This window comes from Aphelocoma coerulescens, chromosome 11 (genome assembly GCF_041296385.1).
Source record: "Aphelocoma coerulescens isolate FSJ_1873_10779 chromosome 11, UR_Acoe_1.0, whole genome shotgun sequence".
Lineage (NCBI taxonomy): Eukaryota > Metazoa > Chordata > Aves > Passeriformes > Corvidae > Aphelocoma > Aphelocoma coerulescens.
This window is the reverse complement of record NC_091025.1, coordinates 14728113-14744254: the sequence shown is the minus strand read 5'-3', so window position 1 is coordinate 14744254 and position 16142 is coordinate 14728113. Positions and strand designations below refer to the sequence as shown.

General features: G+C 44.1%; 1 protein-coding gene across 3 annotated transcripts; it reads left to right on the top strand.

Annotated features, from left to right (window-relative positions):
* The first annotated feature begins 2602 nt into the window (after nt 1-2602).
* C11H19orf12 (chromosome 11 C19orf12 homolog) lies at nt 2603-12527 on the top strand. Of its 3 annotated transcripts, none has more exons than XM_069027024.1 (4): nt 2603-2685; nt 4606-4713; nt 8995-9171; nt 11456-12527. In XM_069027024.1, the coding sequence occupies exons 2-4, from the start codon at nt 4683-4685 to the stop codon at nt 11716-11718; spliced, it is 471 nt and encodes a 156-aa protein (XP_068883125.1). In that variant the 5' UTR covers nt 2603-2685; nt 4606-4682; the 3' UTR covers nt 11719-12527. The 3 variants fall into 3 exon arrangements, with proteins under 3 accessions (XP_068883125.1, XP_068883122.1, XP_068883124.1); XM_069027021.1 differs by lacking the exon at nt 2603-2685 and adding an exon at nt 2721-3032; XM_069027023.1 differs by lacking the exon at nt 2603-2685 and adding an exon at nt 5233-5405 and having other exon boundaries at nt 4628-4713.
* The last annotated feature ends 3615 nt before the right edge of the window (nt 12528-16142 follow it).

Here is a 16142-nt window from a genome sequence, read left to right as displayed (position 1 = left end):
CTCGAGGCTGAGCGAGCCCAGCTCCCTCAGCCTTTCCTCATCACAGAGATGCTCCAGTCCCTAAATATAGAGAGAATACAGTGAGATTATTGACAGAATCGGATTTGCAGCAGGACTGCCTTGAACTGCTCTCACTCCACCAGCTCCTAGAATGAAAAAACACATGAATGTCTTTACCCGGAGCAAAGCTGTCCCTGCTTGTGTTCAGGAGGCTTTTCCCGAGGTGCAGGTGCGGAGGTGCGGGTTTTCCTCACATCCATGAGGAGGTGCGGGCTCTGCCGAGGCGCGGCTGCCGCCAGATGGAGCCGCCGGGCAGCGGGACCTGGGTGCGAGAAAAAACCCATCGCGGGGGACCCGAAACAGCGTCGGGATCCTGCCCAAAGCCACCGAGTGAGAGCTGTGCTGACACGCGAGCATCGGTGAGTGCTCACCCAGGAGAGGAACAGGCGTATTCCACCGGATACTGGCTGGGAACCCCGGACCCAATCGAATCTTTACCCAGCTGATGCAAGAACCAGATTCCCGTAAGAACCACATTCCCCTAAGAACCAGATTCCTGTTGACTGCAGCTGAGTTAAAGAGTGTAGTGCGACTGCAAGAGCAGGTACAGCATTAAAGGATACACCCTGCACAGTTATCTTACATTTTGATTTTAGTAATTTCTACCATACTAAAAAGCAGACCTGATGAATACCTACTGATGTAGCCCTAATAACCCGTGTCTATTTTTAACTGGAGTGGTGAAGTAATGATTCGGTTTGGCATAGTGATAAAAATTCCCTCTTTTGATGGTTGGCAGACTTCATTGCATTTAATTTTGCCCCTTGGAAAGCTGCTTGCAGCTGGAATTTGGGGGTGTTACTTTTTAAAATGTACATGGCATTTAGGTTCTTTGCTCATTTTAGGAATTACATTTGTGTTTTACATTCAAGTCATAAAAATCAAGAGCATCAGTAGACCTGTAACATTTTGAGTTGTTACACAGAGAGTTATTTTATGTGATCATATAAAGCATGGGGAGGTTAAGAAGTCCCCAGTGCAGCCACAGGAAAGGGACAAAAATTGTGAGTTATATTTCTCCTTCAGTTTCTCATCCTGCATTTTCATCTGAACAAGGGACTGAGGGGAGATGGCTTATCTTAAATCAGAAATGAAATCATAATAAAGGCTTAGTTTACAAAGCCAAAAACCTCTGTTATTAAACCATTCTTGAGGAAATGGCAGCATTTTTAACATGTGGCAGTAACTTTTCCAAGACTGTACTGGTATTATGAACCTGTGTGATATTTCAGGAGCCATATGTGACACAGCTGTTTTAATGCTCGTTTGATTGCTCCTGGTGCTCTATCAGACTAGCACACTGCATTTTACTGAGCTGGTGACTGAAACAAACCTGGATGACAAGAATGCAAAAATATTCTGAGATTAAATTCTCAGAGTAGGGCCAGGCATGTCCTAACATGGTTCTGTGGCAGGCAGCCCCTTTCCTCCTCCTTTATCCCAGCTCAGATGGGATTGGGATGTGCTGTTCCACAACCACGTTCCTAAAACCATAGCATCATAGAATGGTTTGGCTTAGAAGGAGACCTTGAGGAACCTCTTGTTCCAACCCCCTGCAACAGGCAGGGACACCTTCCACTATCCCAAGCCCTGTCCAACCTGGCCTTGAACACTTCCAGGGATAGCGCAGCCACGATGCCTGTCCTTCCCTGTTCCAGTGCCTCACCACAATCAAAAAACTTTTTCCTAATGAAAGGAATGGGGAGGTGTCTTTACAAACTGTGGGCCTGCTGGTAGATAAAGCCAGATATTGGTAGGTCAAAGAAGCAACAGGAGGAACCATCAATTCCAGAGAAATTCCACTAACTGACACAGACTGTTGCTCACCCAAGGCCATTCCTGGACTTAGAGAAAAAGAACAGGGGTACACATTAGAAGAGGGTCTGTATTAGGCGATTTGGGAAGTCTGTACCTCTCAAATACCTCAGCCAGTGGGGAAAGAGAGGGAAATGCAGCCAGGAAATTAGGATAAAAAGGAGGCTGCGTCCTTTAGCAATTTCAGAGACCCCAAGTGACATGCCCCATGGCCTCTCTCTTTATTCGAATGAAGTTACAGAATTCCTCTGTTTCCTTTTTGGATATAGACCTGTGACATCGTGAATTAATTTTACTGACACTAATACTTAATCTAAACGTACTCTCTCTCAGTGTGAACCATTCCCCCTTGTCCTGTCACTACATGCTCCGGTAAAGTCTTTCCTCTTAAGTTCCCTTCATGCGCAGGAAAGCCACAGCTAGGTCACCCCAAAGCTTCTCTTTTCCAGGCTGAACAATCTTAACTCTCCCAGCCTTTCCTCACGGGAGAGGCGCTCCATCGCTCCGACCACCTCGGTGCCTGCTCTGGGCCCGCCACAGCGTGTGACGCCCCGCACAGAGGCCGCTCCCAGCCGCGCTCCGGGCGCCAGGAGCGGGCCGGCCGCGGGGCCGGGCGGGGGCGGCGGAGCAGGCGCGGAGCAGGCGCGGAGGGCCCGAGGCCGCGGCGGAGAGTGCGGGCGCGGCTGCCCAGGGCCCCGCTCCGCGGCCGGCAGAGCTGAGGGCGGGCCGGGCGCTCCGCGGGCTGCCCCTCCTCCGGCGCCACAGCTGTTTCCTGCCCGGCCGGCGGCGAGCCGGGCGCTGGTGGAGGAGGTAGGCGGGGGAAGAAGGGAAGGAACGAAGGGCGGGCGCTGCAGAGCGCGGCGCTGGCTCTGTGCGTGAGGGCCTCGCTGCCCGCTCCGCTCCCCAGGCAGCGCCATCGGCCCGCGGGGAGGGAGCGGCGGGAGCCGCCCCAGAGCCTGCGGCCGGCCCCGGACCTGGGGCCGTCGTGCGGGTGCGGCGCTGATGGCCCTAAAGGCCTTCAGGCCCCGCCGAGCCCCCCTCTAGCTGCACGGAATCCCAGAGTCATTAGGGTGGGAAGGGAGCTCTGGAGATCATCCAGCCCAGCCCTCCTGCCCGGGCAGGGTCGCCGCGAGCGGGTGACACAGGAACGCGTCTGGGTGGGTTTTGAATGAACGTCTCGTTCCTCATTTCTGCAAGTCACATTGTTGCTGGAGCGATGCTTCAGCAACAGTAAACCTGAAATTGGCAGGAAAATAAATAAAGCAATAGCTATAGTGTAATTAAATTTGGGCTATTTGAAAGGATTTATAATTACATTTTATGCTCAGCCTATTTTAGTCATAACATTTTTAATAAATTTTAAAACATTCAGAACATGTTGATTAATTTTAATGAGATGATGTCTTATGTTTTTGCAATGAGTCAGGGAAAACATCTTTAATTTTCAGGCTTAGTTCAGATTTTGAAGATACCACTGCAGTGTGCTGTGCTAAGTACCTCTACAGGGGAACAGCTCTGCTATTTGTGTTTCTGAGTGTCAGCTCTTTTCTCTTTCTTAAATGAATGTCTGGTTATTGGCTTCAGTATCAGCTGGCTGATGAAAGCGACCTGTAACTTTTTTGAATACAGCCTTCAAGAGGGAGAAACTGGCTAGGAAATGGGGGAAAAAAATCACTCTTAGTTTATAATTAGAACAATGAGTAGGCCTATAAAAATTCGAGGGTGGAGGGAGTTACAGCCAGTCTTTCAGAGATACTTTGTAATTTAGCAGACCAGGTAAGCTGGGTATCCTAAGTGCCTAGACAGGTTAGGTGCCAAATTTCCTTTTATCTCAGTGGAATGAATCACTCCCACTGAACATTTACCTGCATTTTTAGGCATCCAAGAGCCTTGTAAAATCAGTTTCTAGGTTCCTAGAAGTAGTTTGCTGATCTAATGAGTAAATTTGTTACCTCTTGTGTTAAATAAATGAATTAAGTGCTTTGATTATATTACATGCTTTGATAAATACACAGAAGAGCAATGCTATTACAGTCTCAGTTCTCACAAAACAATATTAAAGTGCTGTTTTATGCATTTCAATTGAACTCAGATTGTGTAGCAAATACAAGAGTTTCTTACCATCTCCTAATATAATTGAAACTAAAAGAAATCTGAGTAAATATGTAGTCAGTAACATATTATTACAGTAAATACTTGTAGGTACAGTGAATCCTCATGGTTAGGAAAGAAGAGTACCAAATGCTGTGATAATGGCAGTAAGTGTATTTTAACCTTTATGCCACCAAGCAGGAGTAAACCCTTTGTTAGGAAAGTAAATGAAAATCACAAGTGCAGAGCAGGTTCAAAACTGGGACATTTACTGGCTGCTGATGCCACTCATGATTTATATCAGACAGACCACCTGCTTTGCAGGTTTCAAGTACTAGACCAGGCCCTAAAGGTAGGATTTTCAGAAAGGGATTATTTAGGAGCCAGATGCTGCTTGTGCTTAGAGGATGTGTATGGACCGGTGATGAGATAGTCCTCCTTTGCAGATGGGAATATCTTGAGTCCCTGTCTGTCCAGCTGTTATTGAAATAATTCATGGAGTTCTGGCCTGTTTAATCAACCAGGTGACATCTTTTTGCACACTGTTGTTTGTAAAGTCATTTTCTTTAGTCTGTCTCAGTTGCTCAGTACCTTGTGCATGGATTTGCTCCAGTGGTGTTCTCATATTTCTTATAAAAGGTTGCAGTACGTACAGAGCTGTTGCTGTACAGTTGGAACAGAAGAAATTGTCACCTCACATTCTTGTTCATCACCATATGGTGTCCACCATGATACAGACAGCTCCAGGTAAGAGGACTTAGCTCTATATCTTCACTGCCTGGGGGGTTTGGAATGTGTTGTGTTGGTGGTTTTTCGTGCTGTGTACATGCACATAGCAGAGAGGTTCACTCATTTACCTCAGTGAGAAGCTGTAAGGAGCAGTGAGGACAGCTTGGCAGTGGGCCAGGCTGTGTGCTGGTGAGAATGTCCTGTGTGACTATTTGGGGAGAGGCTCATTTTTCAATAAGTGGGATAGTGAGCCCAGAGATAGAATGGCTTTTGCTTGTCTGAAGCCATAATTTGGTGAAGGGGGAAGTAGGGCGATGAGATGGGAATATTAAACTGGAAAGAGCTGAAATGAGGTTCATGCCATAGAGTTATCTGGGGACTCTCTTCAGTTATTTATATTAGCAGGGCTTTCAGTGAGTTGGGTACGATGTTGTTGTTTTAATTCTTTCTATGGCATTTTTCTTCTTAAGAAAACCTGCTGGTTTTAGGTTCAAAGTTGAGATGTTGTAACATGATGTTACCATTCCCTTTGGATAGGGAGAGCAGGAGCATTGCTCACTTTATTCCCCTGTCCTTGGGGTGCAAGTGAGAGAGGGAGCATCAACTGAAGTACAGAATCTAAGACTTCGGATGAGTATTTGGGGAGACCACAAAGACACAAGGAAAGCAGCCACTGAACTGCAATAGAACAAAAAAGTAACACAGCAAAGGTTGGTTTCTCAGTGACTTCGTGTTCTGGAACTCTTGGTTTTGGTTTTTTTCTTGCAGTGCTGAAGATTCTTGGTACCATGGGAAGTCAGTAGGAGCTGTGGGGACTCAGCAGCTCTGAAAGCTGTACACAGTTTTATGGATGTTGACATTTCTATCCCTTCATTAGACCAAATCCAGTATTTTGCAATCCTGGTGTTTCCTAATGTCTGGGTGAATTCAGTAGGGAACAATTTGGTGCTAGAATCAAATTGCACTTTAAGTTGCTTGTCAGTTACACAATCAGAGTTTATACTGGCTTTTGGCTATCATGTGACTGTACTTCTAACACACAAAGTTTACAGTTCCTTCTGTGTTATTCTGGGGTGGGATCCTTGCTCATTGGTAGCACCACCGGCATTTTGCAACATGCCTATCTTCTTGTTATGCTTGCTTGTGATTCTGATCAGTAGGTTGGTGTCAGATGCAACTTTGTGCACCACATCCTTGCAGTTGACTTCTTCCAGACCTTACCAGTCTGTGGGGTGTTAGAGGTTTGCAGCTGCAGAGCTTTATAAGCCTTTTGTTTGATTTCCTGAGCGAGCTGGCTGGCTGCTGACTGTTATTTAGTTGTTTTTTTTGGTGGGGGCTGCTTATCCTAGTAGCAGGTTAAACACTTTAGTGGTGTCTGTGCTGCAACTTGTTGGTGTATTGTCACACTATCCTTTAATGGCCTGTGGTGTGTGGTTCAGTAAATACCTGCTCACTGAAAATTGCGTGATTGATCATCTTGATTCTTCATTGGAACATCAATTTTTTCAAGGAATGCCTAATTCTATGTGCTGAATGTAGGAATCTGGGATTACTTTACATGTAGGACATTACATATTAGGACATGGTTTATGTTTCAGTGGCTCTCGCTAGTGCTCTGTATGTGCAGTTTAAAAAAACCCCTTGTATGTGCTGTGCCTCAGGTACTGTGTTCACTAATGTTCTCTGCAGGTCTTAAAATTTGGTGAATATGACGAGATCATAAAAAACTTGTAAGAGTTTAGAGAAAACGAGTGCTCCTTGTAAAGTCTTTGAGAATTTTGAGTGTGATGCTCACATCCAGAACTAAGCAGGAACCGCTTTGCTATGCCAAGAACCTTGTTCAGAAAAAATGCCCAAATAAATGTTAATTTTGAGAGTGGAAATTTCCTTTGGGGAAGTTGTGAGGGGAGTGAAATGGTCAATAATTTAGTATGGAAAAACTAGTTACAGTTTCTTGAGTTCCAGTATGTTTCTGCTTTACCTTGAGGTTGGTTTATAAGCAGTTAAAAATTTGTGTGCCACAAATTTGTATGCCACCAGACCACAGTGTGATTACTACTTTCATTATTCCCTGGTTATTTTTCAAATTTAAGTCAACTGCACTTTGAAGCTAGTTACAAAAGAGGATTTTATTTATCCAGAGAAACCCATGGTATCTGGTCGCTTTTCCACTGCTTGCAGTACCAGGTCACCACGAGGACCCCTCCCAGTACTGGCCATGTGGAGGATGGAGTAATGCAGGTGACTTTGGACAGCCAGCTTCAACCTAGTGCAGGAACCTGAGGCTTCAGCTGTGGGTGTGTCTGCTCATAAAACATCATTTCACATCTGTTACAGTTAGGCTGGTTGAGGAAATCCCCCCTCAGTTTGAGGGGGCAAAGCTGATGATGTTACTGTCAGTGAGAGCCGTGTGTTGTCAGCTCTCCGACTTGTGTTGTCCCACTTGTGCTGCAGAGCCTTCATACTGGAGAGCTTTGTGTGAGACATTCACTGAATTTAGCCCAGAGAGGAGATGTAAATCCATTTCAGCACACTGGGTTAGTCCGAGGACATGCCAAGGGGGTGAAGGACAAACACAAATCAGTGTCTGAGAGGAGGGAGTGAATCCTGCAGCACTTCAGACTGCTCAGGGCTGTCACTCTGAGTGGAAAGCTGCTCACGTTTTGTTAGAAAGGTAAAAACAAACAAGTGTCTCATTTTCCATCATTCCCAGGCCTGGCAGTGGGAGCTGTACTAGTTGTATATTTTGGGAGGGGGGGTTTCCCTACTGCTCTAGGACAGACAGAGCAGCCATTTGTTCATTACTTGGAGCTTGAGTCCCATTGAATGAGATAAAACGTAACTCTGGAAGCAGAGTGTGTCGCTCCTGCTGTCGCTAACCAGCATGCACTGCCATTCTGAGCCGCTGCTGTGTCATCAGCCTGCCAAAAACCCAAAAGCAACGGTGGTAAAATGATGAACTTGGATGTTTTCTTTAGACTGGCACAAAGATGAATGAAGTAGTGAGAGAAATCAACTGTTTGATGAATTTCCTACTGTGCCTCTTTGCAGCTATGGAGCATATGTGGTCCCTTCCCAAACCCCAGACTTTTGTTCAGTGTCAGCAGTGCTTGGATCCTGCAGTGGCATGGATGATTTGCAGTCAGCCATTTTAATGCAGAAGAAAAGTTTCCCTGTTGCAGTAGTTAATTTTTAATATGAAAAATGGTGTGATACCACTCCACTTTCACTTTGCACTGAGGAGATCTGTTCAGGAAGGACTTGAAGATAGGTTGGCTTGGGCTGAGAGAGTATTGCACGCATACTGGGATAAGAGGTTTTCTAGGGGCTGAAAACCAAATGCTCATCTGTTCTGTAGTGCTGACATTACATGTACAACAAGAAATCTGAAACTTGTGTATATGTGATTTTATTTTTAATCCTATTGAATACTTTTTTTTTTCTTTACTTATCCCTGGAAGCCCTTTTCTCAGTTGGTGTGCATAGTGGGAAGTATTTACTTAATGAGCAGCAGCAGCAGCAAGGGAATGAGGTGGAGAAGTTTTGGTCTCAGAGGGATTGTTCTCAGGGACAGGTCTCTGTCCCTTGCTGAGGACATGTGACAGCATTTTACTAGCTGGGGTCCTGTGTCTCTGCTTCCTCCTACATGAGATTCATCTGGTATCTCTGCTCTGAGTCCTGACTGCCTTATACATCCACCGCTGCATTTCTGATGGCCTGACTCCAGAGCACCCCATTTAGTCCCTGTACCAGCTCTCTCCTCCAGCACTTGCTCAGGCAGTTCTTGGTTGCTACAGCCAGCCTCCTGCCTTCAGAAACCAGCATGGAAGTGTTTAAGCATGTAACAAAACAGGGAGATGAACCGATATGCAAAAATAATTGATTTGTGGTAAAAATTAGGAGAATGAGAAGATACTTGACAGATTTGTCAATTATAATCTGCTGGTTGTGGTAGGGTGAAGCCCTGTCTTTTTCCCAGAGCTATGTGTGATGCTGAACACACATGGGAATTGCTCAGGCCAAAAGCAAGGTACTGAAGAATTAGATACTGTAGAATCTCTGAATTTGTCATAAACAGTTTTTTTTTTCTGGTCTACTCTGAGATCTCATTGACACTTTCAGTAACCTTTGTAAGATGGCTTAATACGGGTAGTTTTCCAAGAATTGAAACAGAAAGTAGGTGCTGTTTCCTGTGTTTGTCCTTGAACACTAGGCATTTCTTTCCCTTGAAGTTCATTTAGCAGCTAGGTTTAATCTGTGGTGCAGTGATCAACAAATAATATAAGGCATCTTTTCCAGGGTTTGGACTCGCCGAGATGCCCATCCGTGTTGATGATGTGATGAAGCTGCTCGTCAGTATCGCCAATACGAAGGGCATGAAAGCTGCTGTCACACATTCAGGTCGGGGAGCACTGCTGACGGGCGCATCAGCCTTTGTGGGGGGGCTCCTGGCAGGCCCACCTGGAATCGCTGCAGGTGAGTGTGCTTTGCTTTAGGAACAAGAGGGTGGTTAAATCCCTGAGTGAAAAAATGAGGGAGTCTGTGTAGGAGGTGGGGGTTGAAGGAAAGGGACATTCAGTGTTGAGATTGCCTGCTGCATTGGGGGTGAGGGTGAATAAGTACTCTGAGTCAGCCTCAGCATAGGGCAGGATCATTTTCCAAATGATCTTACTAAAAATGATGCTTATTTCTGTATTTTAAAAGTTCTGTGTCTTGACAAACTTACTTTTTTTCCTCTAGGATTCATTATTCCTTGTCACTTAGCTTTTCTTCTTGTTACGGAAAGTTACAGGAAAGCCAAAGTCTAATAGTGAAGAATTGTCTCTGCTCTGTAACTCTGGAATTAAGAGTTGTCTAGTTTGCATGCTGCCTTGTCACAGAAGTCATGGGGGTCCTGGCCCTTGAATGTTGAGCAGTTGCATGTCCCGTGAGCAGTTGCAGGAATTTCACAGGCTCACTGATTCTGGAGTGAATTGCAGCATGCTTCCATCAGGTTGAGTTACAAAAACGAGCAAACAATTTGTGAGGAGTGATAACAGAAAATGCAAAGTGAAGCTGTGTATTTACTCCTATTAGAGGTACAAAGCTTAATTAATAGCCAGAATACTATTTTGACAAACATATGACTGAAGTTACCAGGAACAAAGAAGGGAAATTAAGCTGTTGTAAGAAATTTGTAAGCTTAAAATCTGAAGTAAAGGTAATAATGTAACTGGCTTCATTCTTGAGTAAGATTAGGAGAAATACTGAAGTTATTCTTGGATGTATTTTCTTTTTTAAGTGTTTGTTTAAGCTTTCATAGGGTCTCCCAGTCAAGCTTGATGTTCTTCAGCCAGTGAGGAAGGCACTGGAACAAGTATACCTATTACTTTATACTGAAAGTATACAATAATAAGCATATATAATAAGAGTAATAAGTACTAACTAAACTAAAAGCCATGACTCAATTACAGTGCAACTAAATCATAACCCCCTCATTTAACTTTTAAAATTGGAATGGTAAATAAGCCAAATAAGTTTAGGACAGTTAGGGAGACATTTACAATCAAGTGCACTTGCACACACAGCCTGGATAGGTGTGGTACTGGGTGGCAGGGATTGTCCCTCTTGCTGCTTTGTACCAGGAACGAGGATGAGTTACCTGCCATGTGCAGCATTGCTGTAGAAGCTTGCAGTCATCATGCTTCCTGAGGACTGCCTGCTCTGAGAAGAGTGGGATGTGGGTTTGTTGCTTGGGGGAAAAAGTGTGATCCTATAACAAATCTTGTCTCAATGGACGAGGAGCTTAGACATCAATACTTCTAGTGGCTTTTGCATTAAGTGCCCCTAAATCAGTTATTGATGTTCTCATAAAAGTCCCTTGAAGATGAATTCAGCCATTGTAGGCTTTCAAGTATTTCTGTGGCATCATGGGAAAAATTGCTAACTGAGTAAAAGCTGCAAATAAAGAATTTTTGTCTAATGAAAAACTGCATCCCTGTGAGTGCATAAATGGCTTTTTAGGAACAGTCACTGGGGGTGGCAGTTTTGGTGGCAGGGTCAGTTCTGTCACCTCTCCAGTGTGAGGGTTCTTCCTTCCTTGCAGCAGGATGTGTGTGCCCTGGACAGTGCTGTCAGTCCTGTGAACTGCTGTGGTGCAGTCAGAGTGCTGATGGAGCCCCTGTAGGGCTGCCGGGCTGATTTCTCAGCAGCCACAGTCACATCAACTCTAGATGATCCATCCCTCTGCTGTTATCCTGATAACCTGGGACCTTCTACTTACCTGAGCATGTCTTGTCCACCTGCAGTGGGTGGGGGGTGGATTTGGTAGATGAGAGCATGGGGTGGGATTCATGTATGTAGGAGGCTGCAATCTGTGACTCTTAAAGAAGCAGAAAGCTTTGATCAGTCTGGGAGTATCTAGTAAGAGATTATGTGTTAACAACACTGATAAGGCGGTTGTTGGTCTGGGGTTTCCCTTGGGCAAGGTTTTATTTAGTACTAGAGCTTATCCTAAGAGAGTATCCCAGGGAGAGTTTTGTTTCTGGTTTCTAGCTTGAAGCTGTGTTGATTGTATAAAGGGTTTCTTTATGATTGCTGTGGATGTAAAAAGCTTTAAAAATCCTTTTTGGTGCTTTGAATATTGTGTATAAATCTAGTTAAAGTAGACACATATACAACTCTATGTTGATTTCTAATCAAGGTGTTGAAGAAGGCTGTGGATAGAATTTCAGTCTTTAACATTAACTGGTAAAGACTAATGGCTCACTGTCTTTCCTAGGAGGAGTAGTGGGTGGACTTCTTGGATGGATAACGTCTGGAGACTTCAAGCCAGTCCCTCAGATTTTAATGGAATTGCCTGCTTCTGAGCGGCAGAAACTCTGTGATGAAGCCATGGCTGTTATCAAGAACTTACGCTGGACTGATGCTGCTCAGCTGATTGCTCTTGTAATGGCAAATCCTGCTCTCAAGGAGATGGTGGTAGGAGTGCTGACCAATTACCTTTCCAGGGAGCTAAAAGCACAAATAAAGTATGGAGAATAATCCTCTACGGAGCAGGCTTTTTATGCTGGAATGAATTTTACTCCGATAGTTGTGAATCTTCAACGCAACAATTACTAGTTATCAGTACTTATCATAAATATAGGCTGATCTAAGTATTTTTGGGGTTTTGGTGTTTGGGATTTTTAAAATTTTTATTATGATTTTTGCTTTGTGTGGATTTGTAAGGATAGTATTAAATTACTGCATTATCCTGACACTGACTTGCTATGTAATTTTGGATTGCTCTGCGCTGGCACTAATTCAAATCGCTGAAGGGAATTATGTCACTTGTGAATATTTTCAAAGTCATTTTGTTTTATGTGGGAAACTTAATTCTGTTTGTTTAAGTGCTTTAATTTTTTTTCCCTATGAATGACGTGTAAGGTGCCAAAGTAGCTGTGGCACTTTGAAGAATTTTACCTATTGTCTGTTTCAGCTCTGCGAAGGAAAGTTTTATAAGAAAGTACATTGCTCTACTGTGAACTCAAAGGACTCAGTCCTTACTTTATTGTTTATTGCATTTTTATTGTAATTCTTGAGTTGTCTTTTTATGTAAGAAGTGAAGCAAATACCTAAACAAGATTTCAAGTAAAAGGAAAACAAACTGTGAACAATTTCAATTCAGTTTTCACCAAGTTCCTGTGCCCTAGAATGGGAGGGTGTGGCAAGAATACTCTTTTGAAAAATGAGGAGCTGAATCTGCCAGTTTTATATTAGCCCCAGGATTATGGTTGTCATTTCAGCATTGGTTTCTTGACTGAGTCTGAACAGCTGGTCCTCAGTTTTCATTAAAATATTCATAAGAAGCATCATAGTGGTCTGTGTGTTGCTTTAAATTAAATGAACTCTTTAAGAACTCAGCCAGGCCTGTACTGGGCACCCAGCAGTTGGCAGCAGCAGTGCTGGGGTGCAGGGGTGGGGTGATGTGCCAGCTGCATTATTACTGTAAGCACCAAATGCCGTGGTGCTGAATGTCCCAGCCAGTTGTTCACATTTGGTTTCAAGGCACTCAGAAGACAAGTTTGTAGGTAGAAAAATGTGCAGGTGTGCCTTCTTTTTATGTAAAGACCAGTGAAACTGCTCTGACAAGTTCTTTTTTTTGCCTATAAAAACAAAGATCTATCTGTGTGTGTGTGATGAGGTTTCTAGAAGTTAAGGTTTAAATGGTAAAGCTTTAAACTCAGAAGTTGCTGTTGTATGCATTTGATTAATTTACTGCCGCAGGTACCGTTTGCCTTTGATAAATTCAGTGCAGTGCAGGGCACTGTTCTCAGCATTTGATAACACTTTTTCAGTGATGTGAAAGGGAGGTGGAAATGAATGGTAAGTGGGCACTCCTAACCTTGTCAGAGTTTCATAATGCCAAGCCTGAAATCAGTGGGGTTTCAGATTCATTGGCAGATTACACACAGTGCAACTTTTAAAAGATTTTAAAATCTATATACCTTTAGAAGTACTATTTTTATGAATCCAGTTACTTTTATTTGCAATTTTCTGGTTATTTCACAAATTAAAATCAGTCTTTCCAAAACAACACGCTGCTAGCAGTGGCAGATGATTGAATGATCCAGTGGGATGGAGTTGGCATCCTATGCTCTGCTGTTCAAACCCAGAATGAACAGAGCTGACAATTGTAAAGCAGGCCATAGGAAAAATGGGGGTTCCAGTTCATCTCTAATAGTATTTAGTATTTAAACAGACTGTTACATGTTTCAGTGGTTTCTGACATCAATAGCATGACCCCCATTTTACAGGTATTCATAAACTTGGGCCCAAACGTAGGTAGTGAATTGATTTTTATCACTTGTATCGGTGTAATAGATGCGGATGGAGTTTAGATCATATTATTCTCATCCTCTGCTCTCCTGTGATAATCTTTGAAATGCTTTTTATTATACCCTTAGAAATTATAAACCAATTAGAACTACACTCTTTTAGCCTTCACTGTGTTATAAAAGAGGCATCTGTCATATGGATGCCAACAGAACTTGAGTCCAAATAGTTCAGAGTTCTGTACAGACCAGTCCTAGCTTATGTCAAACCCCACTGCTGCTGAGCTCCTGGGAAGCTTTATGCCACAGAGGAGCATGCCCTTAGTCATTACAATAAATTTAACTCCTAGAGATTTTCAGATGACTGAAGTGGAACCAGAAGAAATGAATTGAATTCTGTTTGTATCTTTATTTAACAGGTTTGATGCTCTTGGAGCTCCTTGGAAGGTGGTACCTGTTTTCAAAGTGGTAGCAATGGGTTTGCAGGCTGGTCTGAAACACATTTCACTTGCTGGCAATGGAAGAACAGAAATGAGCTCAAGTGCTCAACTCACGTGAGTTTGGACATAAGAGAGTTAGGAAATGACCACTCCTGATGGTGGACACCCTGATACTTAACTACTGAGGGAGAATGAGCATAGCACCCACAAAGATTTTTTTGTGTGTGTTTCAGTGGTTTGTAACAGTTTATATTGCTGAATGCTGCAGAAAGAGCAAATTGTACCTTTAGTGCTCTGAGTGCAGCCCTATGCTGTCATACCGAGGTCACCATGATATTTGGTCTGTAGCCTTATGTGGAGGTTTGGGCAAGTTAAAAGCACCCTTCAGCAGATTTGATCATCTGAGGGAAAAGAGCAGCTGCACGAGAATATTTTAATATCCATCTGTTGCTGTTCTTTGGTAGAGACATGGCTGTCCACCACTGCATCCCTTGTTGGTGTTGGAAACAGCCACAGGCGGGGGATGGCATCTTCTGAAATCCATTCCAGCTGCATAATGTCCAGGCTGAGTGTGAGGCACAGCCATTGCCTAGGAAACGAGGTAAGGCAGTGCCAGCAGTTTGGGAAGCAGCTGAAAGAGTCACTATGGGGAGATGTACATATTTGTATAAAGAAACCATCTGTGTTGCTGGTTATTAACCTGGTTTGGTTGTAGATGTGACAGAATCAAGCTAGGTTTTCACTGGCAGATGGCGTATTATTAGTTAAAAATTCTTTTTTTTTATGTGGGTTTTTTTTAAGCTTTCTGATTTCAAAATAGAAAGCAACACAGAGTGTTACGTTAGCAAGGACAGGGACTATATATGCTTTTTTAAAAGGCAGTCCTGAATTCAGATACAGATTAGTAATTGAGATGTGCCATCTAGTGGCAATTAGATTAATTCTTAAACTCAGCTTCTCGAGGCTGCATCAGTATCTGGATAACACAGTTAGTTACCTTTTTCCGTGAAAAGCGAGGTTACATTCTTTTTTTGCTCTTACTCTGTCAAATATCTAGCTTTAGTGAATTTGTATTAGACTAAAAATATCAGCCCAGCTACAGATGAGACTAGAATTTATATGCATTCCCTGCTGAAGTTGGCTCTTTGATGGTTATCATATGTGAGCTGTGACAGCACAAATATTTACTGCAGCTGCACGTCACATTTAATTATAGTGAGAAAATACAGAATCAGGCAGAGGAGGGCAGTTTGCTTCTTGATTACTGAAGGACAAGTGGATTTTGTGAGCTGTGCAGCAGCCGGTTTGTCCACAGTGGAATTGGCAAGCTGGTCGGGAGTTTGTTACTTGGAGGGCTGCATTTCTTTGTGCCCTACAAAGGAAGGTGGCTCTTGGCTCAGCCTGTTCACATCATATTTATCACATCATCTCTCACCTCTTACTCCAGTATGAAAAGTAACAGGGAATTGCATTCCATGGGCAGTTTTTCCCAGTCCAGCCTCTCTCCTTGCAAGGCTGCACACCCTCACCTGCAGAGGGCTTTGCTGGGAAGAACATTCCCAAAGGAGACAGTCTCCTTCTCTCTCAGAGAAGCCTCCAAAGGGCTGCTGGCAGGAGGAGGTGCTGTGCAACCATCTGTGCAGGGGCACACACGTGTGTCCTTGTCCTTCCCCTCCCGGGCCGTGTGTGCTGGGTTCCCCCATAGGCTGCTGCTGCCCTGCCCGTGCCTCTGGCTCTGAGCAGGCGAGGCTGGAGAGGTGCTTTGCTGCCTGAGTACGTTCATTTAAGGAGGCTGAATGTTCTCCTGCAGCAATAGCTGTTGGATGGCTTTGGACAGTCACACAGCTTCCCCATCAGCTGCTTTGGCGTGAGGGGGTGAGGACAGCACCCAGCTGGTGATGGGGGGCTGTGTGAGCTGATGATAGCAGTGGGGTGTGATACTACCAGCGTGTTGTTAGTGTTTGATTGTTCCTCATCATATCATTTCAGGTGGTTCCAGCAGCAGGATGTGTGGTACTCTCTGCTGTAGCCTGATTACAGGTTGCTGTGCCCTGGCAGAACCCTTGCCCCTCTCATAGGTCACAATTTATGACTCCTGCCATATGTGCTCCAGCACATGGGGCACAGGTGGGGTGGAATGACTGCCATCACCTGTTCCCAGGAACACTCATCTCTTTAGGGAGGAAACCTTGTGCTTCAGAGGGCTGGGTGG